We start from the raw sequence: 13,749 nt of genomic DNA on the forward strand, positions 1-13,749 counted from the left end.
TTCTTTTCTGAAAATTTACTTGTTTATTAAAAAGTTCCCAAGGTACAAAACAACAACAGAAGTGTTTTCAAAAACGCAGCCTGGCAGAGTGAGTCTGAGAGATGGGGAGTGAGAGTGCACACTGTTGGCCTCGCAGAGAACAGCATTCACCAGGAACCAGCCCAGGAAGGAAGCAGCAGACAGGAAACTCGGAGGGGGCACAGGATCAGTGGAAGGAAGCAGGGACAGGGACAAGGAGGCTGGGAGCAGGAGAGCAGAGGCTGCAATGCAGAGTGTGGGGCTTGGGACGGTGTGGGTGTGTGGAAAGAAAGCAGGAAGAATCGCAGGCACAGAGAAAAGTGCCCCCTGGAAACTTCCCCCACCATTCTGACCAATGGATGCTCCCCAACTCTGCACCAAGACCAAGCCAGTTCATCTCAGACTGCCCCAGACTTGTCTACCACCTGTCTCTCAAAATAAGTTCCAGATCATGGGCCAGGATGGAAAAGGTCTAAGAAGACTAGATTCTCACCCAGGGAGGGTCCTTCCCTGAGCCACTGTATGCCCCCACCCCCACGAGAGGAGCTTATCCAAAGGGTGTTCCAAGATGGGGGTAGGAAGGATCAGGTAAGGCTGATTCAGGTGGATTGCTCTTTGTCTTCAGCTCCAGAGTGGAAGTGGGTGGAAGAACCTCTCAACAGCGCCACAGCAGGTTCTGGTGGGGCCCTGGAGGCCTGCTGTCCCCCATGAACTTCAGGCATCCTGGGGAAACCCAAGGGGGCAGAGACACAAAGAGAGAGCTCTTAGTAAAAGCATGTTAGTGAGTCTGGGTAAACAGCTTCTCTTCCTTAGGCTCGCCCTGGAGCCAGGCCGGCAGCTCTCAGTGATTTTGCAGTCCAGATCCCCCGTCCCAAGACAAAAGAGAATCCAGACTCTCAATTCTATCTGGCCTTGCTTTCTCTGTCACCCCCAAATAAATAAATAGATAGATAGATAGATAGATAGATAGATAGATAGATAGATAGATAAAAAGCATCTTTATCACCTAGATAAATGGCTCATTTTCCTGTTGGGAAACATTTTTGTTTTTACTGTTCAAATTGGGGCCTTTGATAGCGATTCAAATCTTTGAGTGAAATACAGTTTAGGAAAACAACCCAACTGTGAAGAGCCTGCAGCCTGATGCTAAACCAGGAGGCTGACCCAGGGGGAAAAACTAGTGAGGAGCAACCCAGTCACTTCCCAGCTACTTCAAACAAGAAGCCAATCACTCATGCGCCTGCACCACGGCCCGGCCTGACCCGGCCCGGCTAATGCAATCACTTGCAGTGGAAATGCTTGAGAGATTTACTGGCCTTTGCAGGCTCCCCTCAGTACCCCTTTCTTCCAATCCTCCTGGTTTCCTTACATCTTTGGGGCATACATGCAGACAGACCCAGCTCGGAAAGGTTCCAGGTCAAACTGTCTCCCCTGAGACATCTATTTTTGGGGCTGCAACCTGCCTTTCCTGTTCTTATGTTAATGAGAAAATCCAACGTAGGGTGGATCCTAAACCCAATCACTTCTGAGTTACGAAAGTAGCCACAGCGGCACTCATGCAAAGACATGCCAAGGGACACGGACAGCGGTCAATGGACGCTGCGCACTAAGAGATTCACAGAAGGGTCTACCTGCCAGGCCCAGTTTGGATGCAGAGCCTCCAAAGGGGAGCACATTCACATCTGCTCTTGAAGCCATTCGCGGATGGGGCTTCTGTTCGGGCAGCACCAGATACTGAGACGGAGGGTGTGCCCCCGGAACCTTGTAGGAATGTTTCTGGTGCGTGGATGTAGGGTGCCCTGGAGTCCATTGTGACTCAGCAACGCCACAAGCAGCGGAACGGGGACACTGCCCGTCCAGGTCCCCCTCACCGTGGCTGTCAGGCTTGGGCTCACCCCTCAGAATTCCATGAGGAGCTTATCACGACCGATAAACGAGCTGCTGTCCTCCCCTCGTCCCACAACACTACCCGAAGAGAGGAGCACTCCAAGGCCAGGTCCACAGCCGTCTCCCGGACCTACCCACTCCTCGTCCTCTGCGCCGTCTCCCTGCTCGCGGGCCTCCGCAGTGGCCCCTTCTGAAGACTTCTGGGCCATGATGTTGTCTGTCCAGGAAGTGCCTGTCTTTCCATCCCCAGCAAAATTACATCTGGTCACGGTTCCTGCCTCCAGTTTGGCTAATGACTCTGAAAGAAGAAGAGAAGCTGAATGGCCTTCTGCCTTGCGTGGGAAACACTGCGGGGAAGGGGAGGGCTTCGTCTGGGGTGGGGGGTCCTGTGGGACTCGATTCAGCCTTTGTCCTCTGTACTGTCTCGGCCAGGGTGTGGTGAGGGAGTCTCTGAGTGGTTCTCAGCCTTCCTAATGCCGCGACCCTTTTGTACAGTTCATGTTGTGGGGACCCCCCTAACCAGAAAATTATTTTCATTGCTACTTCATATCTGTCATTTTGCTACTGTTATAAATTGGACAACCCCTGTGAAAGGGTCATTTGAACCCCAAAGGGGTCACGACCCACAGGTTGAGAACCACTGCACTAGATTACTAGGCTATAAGGCTGCTCACAAGAACCATGGGCTTGGACAACACTCTGGAATCCAGGGCATCCAGGCCAAGACCCCAAAGGCATGTGTCCAGGAATTTTAAAATAAATATCAAGTGACTTGGGGCCCACCGAGACTGGACTAGCCAGTGGCCATGAGCTCCGAGGAAAGGCTCAGGAAGGGGACCAGGAGTCCTCAACTCCCACACAAGAAGTTATGTCAGCAGGAAGGCTGTACTGCTCACCCAGGAAGGGGCCATCTCCCCGCGTTTTCAGCCGTAACCCGGCCCCCAGCTCGAGCTCCATCACTTCCATCTGTGCCTCGGGCATCCAGAAGGCCACGGTCTGGTCTGGGGTGAGGCTCGCTGTCAGTGCCAGCAGCTCTGGCTTATTGACCAGCTCCTTCAGCGCCTCGGGGGTGAGCCTGTCCGTGTCCCCCTTGGCTTCTACCTCTGCAGATAGACAGCATTGGATGGGTTATTATCGATTCACTTACAGAAACAAAAACACACACTCACTGCCATCGAATTAAGCTTGGCTCAAAGCTACCCTGCAGGACAGGGGAGACCTGCTCCTGTGGCTTCCTGGGGCTGTGAATCTTACAAGAGCAGAAAGCCTCAGTTTTCTCCTTCGGAGTGACTGGTGGGTTTGAACTGCTGGACTTGTGGTTAAGTAGCCCAAGGCATAATCCACTATGTCACCAAGACTCCTGAAGTTCTTACAAAGGGCTTATGTTTATCTTTTCTTTCTTCTTTTTTTCCCCTTTACGTTTCTTTTGATTTCTGTTCCTGAGAATATGAGGGTAAGTCAAAAAGCATGGCTAGAAAGTCATAGAAAATGTTCTTCAAGAGAAACATCAAATCGCGAAGCTACCGTTTTCTCAGTATGTCGTCCACACTTAGGTCCACCCTCTTCAGAAGGTGGCGCTTCCATCTCCCAGACATTCTGCATTCTCTGATTTACACCAGGGCAAAATGGCAGCTTTGGCCTTCTTGGGGTCTCAAATCATTCTTCTTTGAAATATCCTTTTGAGTTTGGGAAACAAAAGGATGCCTGAAGGGGCCAGACCAGGGGTAGGGCCATGGGTAGATGGGGTAAGGCACCCCAATGAGATTTTCACAAGCCATTCTGCTACCCTCAAAGACGGAGCAGCTGCACAGCTGATGGGTAAAATTACCCCTTGGTCCAACTTCCTTGGCCTTTTCCTCACCACTGTTTTCAATTTTCTGAAATCCTCCTCAAAATAAGTTCCGCAATCACCAGGTCTGAGAAAATCTACCAATATGACCTCTTTGGAATCCAAAAATTTCGGCACTAGAACTTCTCAGCTGATCTCTCTGCCTTCATTTCACTGGCCCGGCAGCTCCCTCAGAAGCCACCGTTTCGATTGGCGCACGCCGCTCGCTCGGGACTGGACTGGCAGCGGCAAGGCTCGTCCTCAGGAGCTTCAGCTTTGTTGGAAAGATCAGCCCTTCGAGCCAGCCCATCTTCATGCAGTGCTTTTAGAAACCGTTCAACCCAAAGCTTGATCACTTACCACTGAAAACGCCGAGCCAGTGAGAGCTCAACTCCAAGAGCTACCTTAACAATGGTCATCCTATAGTCTTCGACCAGTGTCTGCTCTTCGGACGCTGTTTCTTCATTCACCGGGTTGACTGTCTTCCCTCTTGGGGTTCATTTCGTAAATTTTTCCAGCATTCCTCAAAATTCTTGGTGCTTCTAAAAACTATTGTTTTACGTAGGACAGCCTATCTATGTTACGAAGCTTCGGTGATTTTAGAAGATGTTCATCTAAGTTTTGCTAAAAATCTTATATTAGCCCTGACCTCAAAATGGTTTTTCCTGACATAGAAGTATGCCTTTTGCTGAAGGTACCTCACGAAACTAAGACGATATTACTACGAGAACTTATCTGTCACCAGTCATCAGTCATTGCTCGTATGAACTGGAACCCCAACCAGCAATTCAGTGACATTGATTACATTCTTCAAGTTGTGGCGCCATGCCCGGCCTCCTTTTCCCCAAGTGTCCCTTCTGCATCACCATAAACTCACTGCCCGCCCCCATGCTTCTTGTCTAATCCACAAGAGTAGCTGTTGTCAATTTAATACCCTATAGATCAGCAGTTCTCAACTTGTGGGTCGCGACCCCCTGGGGGTCGAATGACCCTTTCACAGGGGTATCCCAATTATAACAGTAGCAAAATTACATTTTTCCATAATTATGAAGTAGCAATGAAAATATGGCTGGAGGTCACCTCAACATGAGGAACTGTATGAAAGGGTCATGGCAGTAGGAAGGTTGAGAACCACTGATCTAGATTGATCTTGACTGATCAGACTGCTCAAAACAGTCTTCACTAAAAAACTTTCGGGGATACCTATGTTTGGTTTCAGGTTTCAAGATGATCTCAGGGCCCTGGGCTCAGGGGTTCATCTAGCCTCCATGGCTCCAGAAAGTCTGGAGTCCCTGAGAATTTGAACTTCTGATCCATATAATCCCTGTTTAGATCAGGATTCCTGTAGTGTCTTTGAGGAATCAGCTGTTCGGTAATGGTCGCTGTGCACGCTCCAGTTCTGGTCTCATGGCAAAGGGGGCAGTTGTTCATGGAGTTAGCCAGCTACCCCTTCCATTCCTCCTCCTATGCCCGACTCTCCTCCTCCCTCTGCTACTCCCACAGAGCGTCTTTTGTGACTGAGTGCTCTAGATGCCTTGCCTCAGTCACCCCTCACAGACTGCACAGCAGGCCTGTGGGTACTCATGAATCTGAGCTTAGAGCAAATTACTTCATTGCCCTGCGCCTGAAAAGGAGGGAGAAAATGTGCCTGTTTGACAGGACTGACAGCAGCTGTAAACGAAATGAGGCCTGTAAAGCATGTGTCAGCACAGTATCTTCCTGACCAGTAAATCTCAGTGAGGGTTACTCCATCTTTAAGATTCCCATGTTACAGATGAGAAAACCTGTGCTCAGAGAAGTTAAGTTACTGCTCTAAGATCACACAACGAGTCAGTCTCCAAACTCACTACAGAATTCTGCCTTCCTCCTGAAACCATGGAGGCCAGGCAGGGATCTCTCCAGATCCTGAGTCTTACTGCTTTGGGGAGAGGTAGGGAGGATCTGCTGAAGCAGGAACAAACTTTAGTGGTCTCCAGATGCTCTACGGATCCCCTCTTACTGGAAGCTTCTCCTGACTTACATGGTTACAAGGGCGGAAGAACCCCAAAGCAGCAGGTCAGGCAGCAGGCTGCTGGCTCGCAGGGTTTTGGGGGTTGTTGTTATTGTTAGGTGTTCTCGAGCCGGCTCCGACTCACAGTGACCTTATGTACCATAGAACGGAACGCGGCCCCGTCCTGGACCAGCCTCACAATAGCTGCTAAGGTTGAGCCCATTGTTGCTGCCACTGTGTTAATTCATCTCACTGAGGGTCTTCTTTTTCACTGACACCACTTTACCAAGCACGATACTCTCCTCTTGGGGCTATTGTCTCCTCATAACATGTCCAAAGTACACAAGATAAAAGTCTAGACATCGTCCCTTCTACAGAGCATCCTGGTTTTACTTCTTTCAAGACAATTTGATTTGTTCTTCTGGAAGTCCATGGTATAGTCAATATGTTTGCCAATGCCATAATTCAAAATGGAAGCTAACAAATCCCAAAATCGGCAAGTCAGATGAAAGACTGCTGGCTCAAGTCCCCAGACCAGGAGGTCAGAGGATGACAAATCAGATACAGGATCAAGAAAGGGTAGGCTTTGCCAAAACATCTACAGCTGTTGGATGCAGGCCATTCCCACAAGGGAATAAATGCCTCTTCCAATGGATTGACCACTCACATCAGATCACAAAATGGAGACTGTTTACTTAGTGTTTATCAAACCACTAAGAAGCATGACCTAAACAGATGGACACAACCAGTTAAGAGTCCAGAGCCAGGTCATGGGTGGTCTTGTAGCCTGTAGGAGAAGATGGAAGGGAAATAGAAAGCTAGACAGGACCCTGGTCCCAAGGTAGCTTCAAGGCTAACCATCCTGGGAAGATATTATCTAGGGGCTGAGAGGTTCAGGGGCCAAGGAAGAACGCCCTGTGGGAGGGCCCTGAGGGAGAAGGGTGGAAGGATACCTACTGTATGATGACATGAGGAAGCCCGTGTTCACCTTCTTTGTAGCGCTGAAGTTGGGTTCAAGTTCATTTCCCTTGGGGTCAAATTTGCGGCGGTGGATGCTGCTGGGCTGGACATACAACACGTAGTAGCGTTCCTGTGGTCCGGCAGAGAGAGAATGAGGAGGCTGCCATCACTGTGCTCACCTCAACACACAACTCCCCTTGGCTCTGGGCGTGGCCCTCCTCAACCTCACCTTAACCCTCAAGTCCCACCTCAGCTCTAAAAAATATTCAAGCTGGGCTGATGTCCCCCATTCAAATATTCATTCATTTATTCATTCATGTGTTCAGTAGAGCACACAATGAGCCCTGGTGGTGTAGTGGGTTGCATGTTGGGCTGCTGACCACAAGGTCAGCGGTTCGAAATCACCAGCCACTCTATAGGAGAAAGTGGAGGCTTTCTACTCCTGGAAGCAGTTACACTCTCTGAAACTCACAGGGGGCAGTTTTACTCTGTCCTACAGGCCTGGTATGAGTCAGAATCTACTAGATGGCTGCGAGTTGAGGTTTAGAGGTCCATAGTAGGGTGGGCACAAGGCCTGCACATGACCAGGATAGAAAGTACATGCAAAAATCCATGAGCCAAGCACAAAGCATGAAGCACCCCGAACACCATAAAGCAGAAGTGGATACAGCCAACGTGTCATGGGAAAGGTACTGAGAAAGACCTTGGGCCCAGTGGCCCCTCTGCCTCTTCCAACAGATTCATGACCTGGAACAAATCACTCCCAGCCTCCCAAGCTCCAGGATCCTCTGGGAGCCAGGGGTGAAGTGATGGCTACCCTTAGGAATGCTGCAAGGCTTCAATGGGATCCTGGGGAGGAGCAAGCACGGTGTTAAGCGGGAAGCGAACCCTAGCTGCTATTTGCCGGCTAGTCTAACAAGAAAAGGCCAACGCATGATGCCAGCAGACTGATGAAGAGATGCCCACTTCCTGGGAGAGCTGAGGAAGGTGAAGTCTCAGAGAGCAGAGAGACCTGCAAGTGCAGAGGTAAGGGACTAGAATAGATATTAAACACAAGACAGGTACACAGAAATCTAGAGTCCCACCTACAGTGGAGCGCCTTGAGCCACTTGGCCAAGACCTGGGGAAGCCGAGGCTAGGAAGGCAAGCGTGATCAGTTGGAGGCAGATCCCCAGTTGGCATTGGGAGCTTATCTGGTAAATAAGAAGGAATCCTTCGGAGCAGCAAAGACCCCAGAGGGTCTCTCAGGAAACAAGTTGGCAACAGGGCAGGAATGAGCTTTGGAGCGAGGGGCAGTCAGAAGGGGTAGGTCGGAGAGCCCATCACGACGGACTGGCGTTCCTGGGGATCTAGCCGAGGTGAGTGGATATGGATGAGGGAGGTCAGGAATGGCCAAGGGAGGAGCTCGACCTGACTGGACATTGCTTTTTTAGCTCTAGCTTCACCAAGAAACTTGGAGGAAGCAAGTTTGGAGCGGGCTGAGGAGAGCACCCTGCCTGCCTGGGCACAAGTCAGCCCTAGCAGAAGTTCGGCCTCAGCATGGGCGTGCACATGGACTCTCCTGAGAAGGTTGGCTCAGGACTCCAGATTGGCATGGCCAGGAAGGGCGAAGCAAAGCATTTCTTGGCATCAAAGTAGTGGGGGGCTGGGAGGGGGGACGTTCTCATGGGGTAGAGAGAAAGGCTCTGGGTAGCACCATTGGCCACCTTGACAGGGTGCTACTATCAACGAGTCACCTTGTCAACATATCCGGGTCATGCCATGGGGTGGCGCGGACACTCAGAACAAGCAGCATCCGCTGGAGGCAGCCGTTCAGTTGGCGCTCTGGGTTGGGATTCTATTTGGCAGACAGGCAGGGATCCTTTGGCGCAGCAACGAGCGACAGCAAAGAGATGGCTGTGTAAGATGTCACCTTGGACATGAGAGAGAGCAACAGTGGCAGGGGCTCCAAGGAGATGGGAAGTCACTAACTGTCAACAACGGAGAGGTCACATGAAGCGTGGAAATAAAAGCCCAGAAAACAGCAGCCCTCTCCCATAGTCCCTGCCACCAATGTGCACCCAGTGGAGATCCAGGTCCACACAGGTGACCTGCTTTGTAAACGCCCAACATTCTTAGATGCCCAGTCGCAAACAGCAATGAAAAAAGATGAGTCGGTGCCAAGAGCCGCCCTGCTTCTATAGAGCTGCAAACAACAAACGTAGCGGTACATTTATGATAACCCACTCCCAAGGGCTGGCATGCGCACAACTGCCCAGGATCAGAGCTGGTACCCAGGAGGGGTGAGGTCGTTGGTTGCCCTCTCTGACCTTGCCTGCTACTTTGAGGCAGTGGGAAGTACCAGGCCAGAGGGAAGGGATCTGGGCCCTAGACTCTAAGAACAAAGAGCCAGCCACCCATCCTGCCTTCCTCCCCTCCTCTACTCCATGCCCAGCAAGGCTCCTGGCCCCATTCCTTTCATAAGTCACCCCTGCAGGCCCTCCTCAGGGCATCCACAAGCTGAGTCCTGAAGCATCCACCTCACCCCTTCCTGCTTTCAGGCTCCCAATCTCAGCCCAATCACACTATCTGGGTCCAGGGCCTGGTCTGTTTTCTGAGCTACGACCCGGGCCTTTCCTCCTGGCCACACACTGCCCAGCATGGCCTGAATGGATCCCTTCCCATCTTCAGCCACATTTGGTTGGTGTTGGTGTTGGGACACATCTCCCAACACCCCGTGCACCACTCAGTGAAGAAGCTGCATCCCTCCCCAGTCCTCGGCACTGGCAGAGCCTGGAGCAGGGAGCGACTTCTGGAAGGACTAAAGCCAGCGCCGAGCTGCCACCCCAGAAGCAGCGCACCTTCCTGCCGTGGGTATCCAAGATGCTGTGCCGTGACACATCCACCAGCTCTCCCTCCAGCAGGACCCCGTTGCCCCTGAGACAAGAGGAAGAGAAGGGATGGGTCAGCTCTGCCAGAAAATAGCCCCCTTCCAGTGTGATGGCCCAAGATCCGCGAAGCAAGATCCTGACCTGTGGGGGTGGGGGGATGGGGGGCGGTGGGAGGGGTGGATTTTATTATCCCAGAGTGGGTGTGCAAGTGAGGGCACTACCAGAGGGCAGTGCTGTTGAGACCAAGCAATGGGCCCCCCTGCAGAGCCCAGAACTCAGTCTTACATACAATAGGCAGAGAACACATTCAGCACTCCCCACTGCTCCTCAGGTGACAAAGACCGTGGGCACGAAGGGTTTTTGTAAACTATCAAAACGTTTACTACATATAAAGGATGTTGCCTTTTTATTAACCGAAAAACAATTTTGGGCAGGGGGGGGGGTGTTTCTAAAGGGCTATCTATGATCATCCCTTCTCATTGACTTTAAAGCCGTGCATATATTTCTGTTGTCATTCACATCACATAGGGGACGACCTAATGACTCAGGGCCATCAAGTTTGACCCCTAGTGACCCTCTCGAACAGGACAGAACTGCCCCCTGTGGGTTTCCCAGACTGTCAATGTCTTCAGGAGTGGAAAGCCTCAACTTTCCCCTGAGCAGTCGGTGGTTTTGAACTCTGACCTTGGGTTAGCAGCATACTACGCCAGCAGTGCTCCTCAACAACCTAACACGGAAGTGGTTGGTGGAGCTGGAGAAACGGGGATGCGGGGACTTAGGATTTTCCTGACCAGACTGAGATGGCAGGGTGGCCCGTGAGATCAGCTGAACCCGAGGTTTTCTGGTTCCACTCTGCATAAAATCAGCACCGGAGGCTCCCTCTTTGGGAATGCAGAAATGGGAGAGAGGCTGACAAGGTGTGTGGGGTGGGGGGAGGAAATCACGATTGGAAAACAACTCTTATTTTGTCACAACCACCACATACAAAACAGGAGGTAGCATTTGGGTTTCAGGCAGTCTTGGTGGCACAATGGTTAAGGCACTTGGCTGCTAAAAGAAAACAGGGGCCCAACGGCTGTTCCAAACGAAAAGGCTGGGCAGCCTGCTTCCTGAAGACTGACAGCGTCGGGACGCACGGGGCGGTTCTACTCCGTGCTCCCAGGTCGCTGTGCGCGGGATCGGCTCCAGGCAGGGGTGTGAGTGGCGTGTCAGTTTGACTGGAAGGGCTCCTTTGCTTTTAGGATCTGGATATCCGCCGGGGCGGGCTCTCCTGCACCCAACTCTGCCCTGGACTCGCCAACTCCCACCGGCACCCCAAGGGCGCGGTCCTTTCTAGAGGGGGTGGGCACCCGTGCAAAGGCCCGCGCTGGAGGAGGGACAGAGGTCGGGACAGGTCCGAGCCCGCGGGCAAGCCGGCCTGTGGCCCTGCGCATCTTTGTCTCAGGGGGTGCAGCTCGGGCTGCGGGGCGCGGGCCCGAGAGGGCAATGTGGGCACCCCAATCTTCCCTTCCTCCGTGCCACCCGCAGCCTGGGGAGTTGGGGTGGCGGAGTTGGGGTGGCTCCCAGAGGCGGCGGCGGGGCCTACCCCTGGTGGGCGCCGGGGTCCCAGGCGGCGGGCAGCCGCGCGCTCCGCACCGCCTTGTGCCGGAGGGCGCCGTCCTGGTAGATGCGGCTCATGGCCGCGCCGGGAGGCCCGAGGCGCGAGCCGGCTCCCGGGAGCAGAGGCGCGGGGCGGAGAGTGGCGGAGACGCGCCGGGCCGGGGCTGCGGGTCCGGGAAGGGCGCGGCTCCGCTCGGGCGCGCCCGGGCGGGATTTAAAGGAGCCGAGCTCCATTCCCGCCTGCCCGGCGCGCTGGGAGCGGGCTTCCTGCGCGACGCCCATCGCGGGTTAGGGACCTGCGTCCGCGGGCTCAGGGTACTTTCCCTCCTTCCCTGCGAGGGGAGGGAGGCCCTTGTCCCAACACACGCACAAAGGAGATATGTAGGAGGATGGGTTTGGGGGGAGCAGGAACGGGGAAGAGGGGGACAGCCCTCAGGAATGACGCTATGCCGACCTGTGCCCTCTCGTGGTCCCACAGTGGCTGAGGAAGGGGCTCCAGAGCTCTGGGACAAATAACTCTGAGCCTGGGAACCTGAGCAAGGATTGGATGCAGCTGTGTGCGCTTGGACGGACTCCTCAACCTCTCTGCGTCCACGCTCCTTCTTCTGTAAAAGGGGGTTGGATGAGTTTACCACTGCCCATCCCTTCCTGTGCTGGCACAGTGGCCCTCAGGTTGAGGCAGAGAGAAGGCAGAATCTTTTTTCAAACCTGTCCTGGGAGTGAGCCCAGGAGTGTGTGGGGCTATCCAGGGAGACCTTGTTCTGGCCGAAGGGCTCTTTCAAAGGGAGGTAGCCAGACAGTGTGAGAGCGCTGTGTGCCCTCCCCCTCTCACCTCAGGGTTTCCGTGGGCCCCAGACAACAGCCATCCTCCCCCTCCCCCCAAATAAATATCCTTGTAGTTAGACAAAGATCTTGGTGTCTTATTGACAATGTGGAGGCATTTGCGTAGATCAGAACATTGGGACATGGGTAACATTGTAAAGCACTGTCATTCCAGAACATCTATTGTGCTCATGTGGAACCTGTAGCCAGGGACAGTTGTTGGACCAGAACAAGGGGAGACCGTGTGATTTCAATTCACCAAAGAAAGGTCAAGACATTGGGAGGTTTGATGAGATAGTGAATATACAACAGATGATTTGCTCTGTAAACCTTCACCTACTTCACACTGAAAAGTTCAATTAAAAAGAAAACCAGGAAAGGTGTATGCCAGGGGTGTACATTTCACCATACTCACTCTGTTTGCTGAAGAGATAGCATGTGAAGCTAGACCATGTGCAGAAGACTATGGCATCGGGATTGGAGGAAGACTCACTAGCAAGCTGTGATTTGAAGGTGACACAATCTTGTTGAAAGCAAAAAGGACTTGATGAAGATCAGAGAGGACAGCCTTCAATATGAATGATGTTTCAATTTAAAGAAAACAAGGAGCCCTGGGTGGCCTAATGGTTACAAGTTCGTCTGCTAATTGCAAGGTCAGTAGTTTGAAACCATCAGCCGCTCCGCAGGAGAAAGATGGGGCTTTCTACTCCTGTACAGAGTTACAGTCTCAGAAGCCCACAGGGACTGCTCTACCCTGCCCTGTCGGGTTGCTATGAGTCAGCACCAACTGGAGTTGTGGTTGTTGTTGTAAAGAAAAGAAGATTCCTTCCTGGACCAATAAACAACATCATGATAAATGGAGAAGAGACTGAAGTTGTCCAGGATTGCATTTTCCTGGGATTCACAATCGAGGTCTGCGAAAGTCAGGAAACCCAATCACGTATTGCATTGGGGAAATCTGCTCCTCAAAGCATGAAAAAACAAAAATGCCATGTTGAAGATTAAGGTGCATCTGCCCTGTTAGATTTCTGGGTTGGTTTACCTTGGCTCTTCTCAACGCTGAAAGAATTCATGGGGCAGAAGCACTTTCATAATCCGAGTTACTTTTAGGAGGGAAAGGGGAGTTTCAGGTATTACAGTCTCAAAGGGTACCCACTATCTCTGGAAAGCATGCAAAGCTGAGAGGAGGTTGTGCAAGATTTCCCCACTGAAGAAGGCCACTTCCGGAGAGCGCTAAAACCCACGTGAAACCAGTGTCGGAAGCAGCGAGTGGAACCAGAGCGTGGTGCCAGCAGAGCGGAACCACCAAGAGACACACAGCTGGCCCTGCTGCTATCCCCTCCTACATTCATTGAGGGGGCGTGGTTGTGGGTATTACCATGCCTGATGGCTAAGTTCATGGGCACCTGTGAGGTTGACCTGTGAAGGTTGACCTGCGCCTGCACCTAAGTAGGTGAGTGTAGTCTGCGCATGCTCCGTTTCAGGAGCATGCTATATTCAGGACTACGCGTGTGATGTATTATGTCCCAGGATCTGAGCAAGGTCCGCTTTGAATTGTCCCCTCGGACGTCTAATGTGAGCCTGATTCCTTTCCCACCCCTTTATTGTGGCATGACCAGCTAATTTTCGCTTAGGGTAGGCGTTTGGTGGAGTCAACCCCCTGATCCCTAATCTGGCGACCTGTCAGACCCATGCCATGCTCTTTTCCGTTGCCTTGGATGCCTTTGGAAGCTGGACAATGAATAATGCAGATCAAAGAAGAATTGATGCCTTTG

At 52.3% G+C, this 13,749-nt stretch overlaps 1 protein-coding gene and 1 pseudogene across 1 annotated transcript; one reads left to right on the forward strand and one right to left on the reverse strand.

Annotated features, from left to right (window-relative positions):
* Positions 1-11,339, reverse strand: LOC142456746 (arpin-like). The gene is made up of 6 exons (XM_075557979.1): positions 11,139-11,339; positions 9,524-9,599; positions 6,681-6,813; positions 2,802-3,008; positions 2,040-2,203; positions 1-741 (listed from the first exon to the last, which is right to left on the reverse strand). Exons 1-6 carry the CDS (start codon positions 11,228-11,230, stop codon positions 733-735), a joined length of 681 nt encoding a protein of 226 aa, XP_075414094.1. The 5' UTR covers positions 11,231-11,339; the 3' UTR covers positions 1-732.
* Positions 11,229-13,749, forward strand: part of LOC142457258 (AP-2 complex subunit beta pseudogene) — a 25,515-nt pseudogene continuing 22,994 nt past the window's right edge.

The sequence above is a fragment of the Tenrec ecaudatus genome, chromosome 9 (genome assembly GCF_050624435.1).
Source record: "Tenrec ecaudatus isolate mTenEca1 chromosome 9, mTenEca1.hap1, whole genome shotgun sequence".
In the NCBI taxonomy this organism is placed as follows: domain Eukaryota; kingdom Metazoa; phylum Chordata; class Mammalia; order Afrosoricida; family Tenrecidae; genus Tenrec; species Tenrec ecaudatus.

Coding starts and splice junctions, on each gene's coding strand:
- LOC142456746 (XM_075557979.1), bottom strand. CDS start 11,230: ATGAGCCGCATCTACCAGGACGGCGCCCTCCGGCACAAGGCGGTGCGG. Junction 9,600..11,138: donor GACCCCGGCGCCCACCAGGG/GTAGGCCCCGCC, acceptor CTCTTGTCTCAG/GGGCAACGGGGTCCTGCTGG. Junction 2,204..2,801: donor GGGAGATGGCCCCTTCCTGG/GTGAGCAGTACA, acceptor TTCTTCTTTCAG/AGTCATTAGCCAAACTGGAG.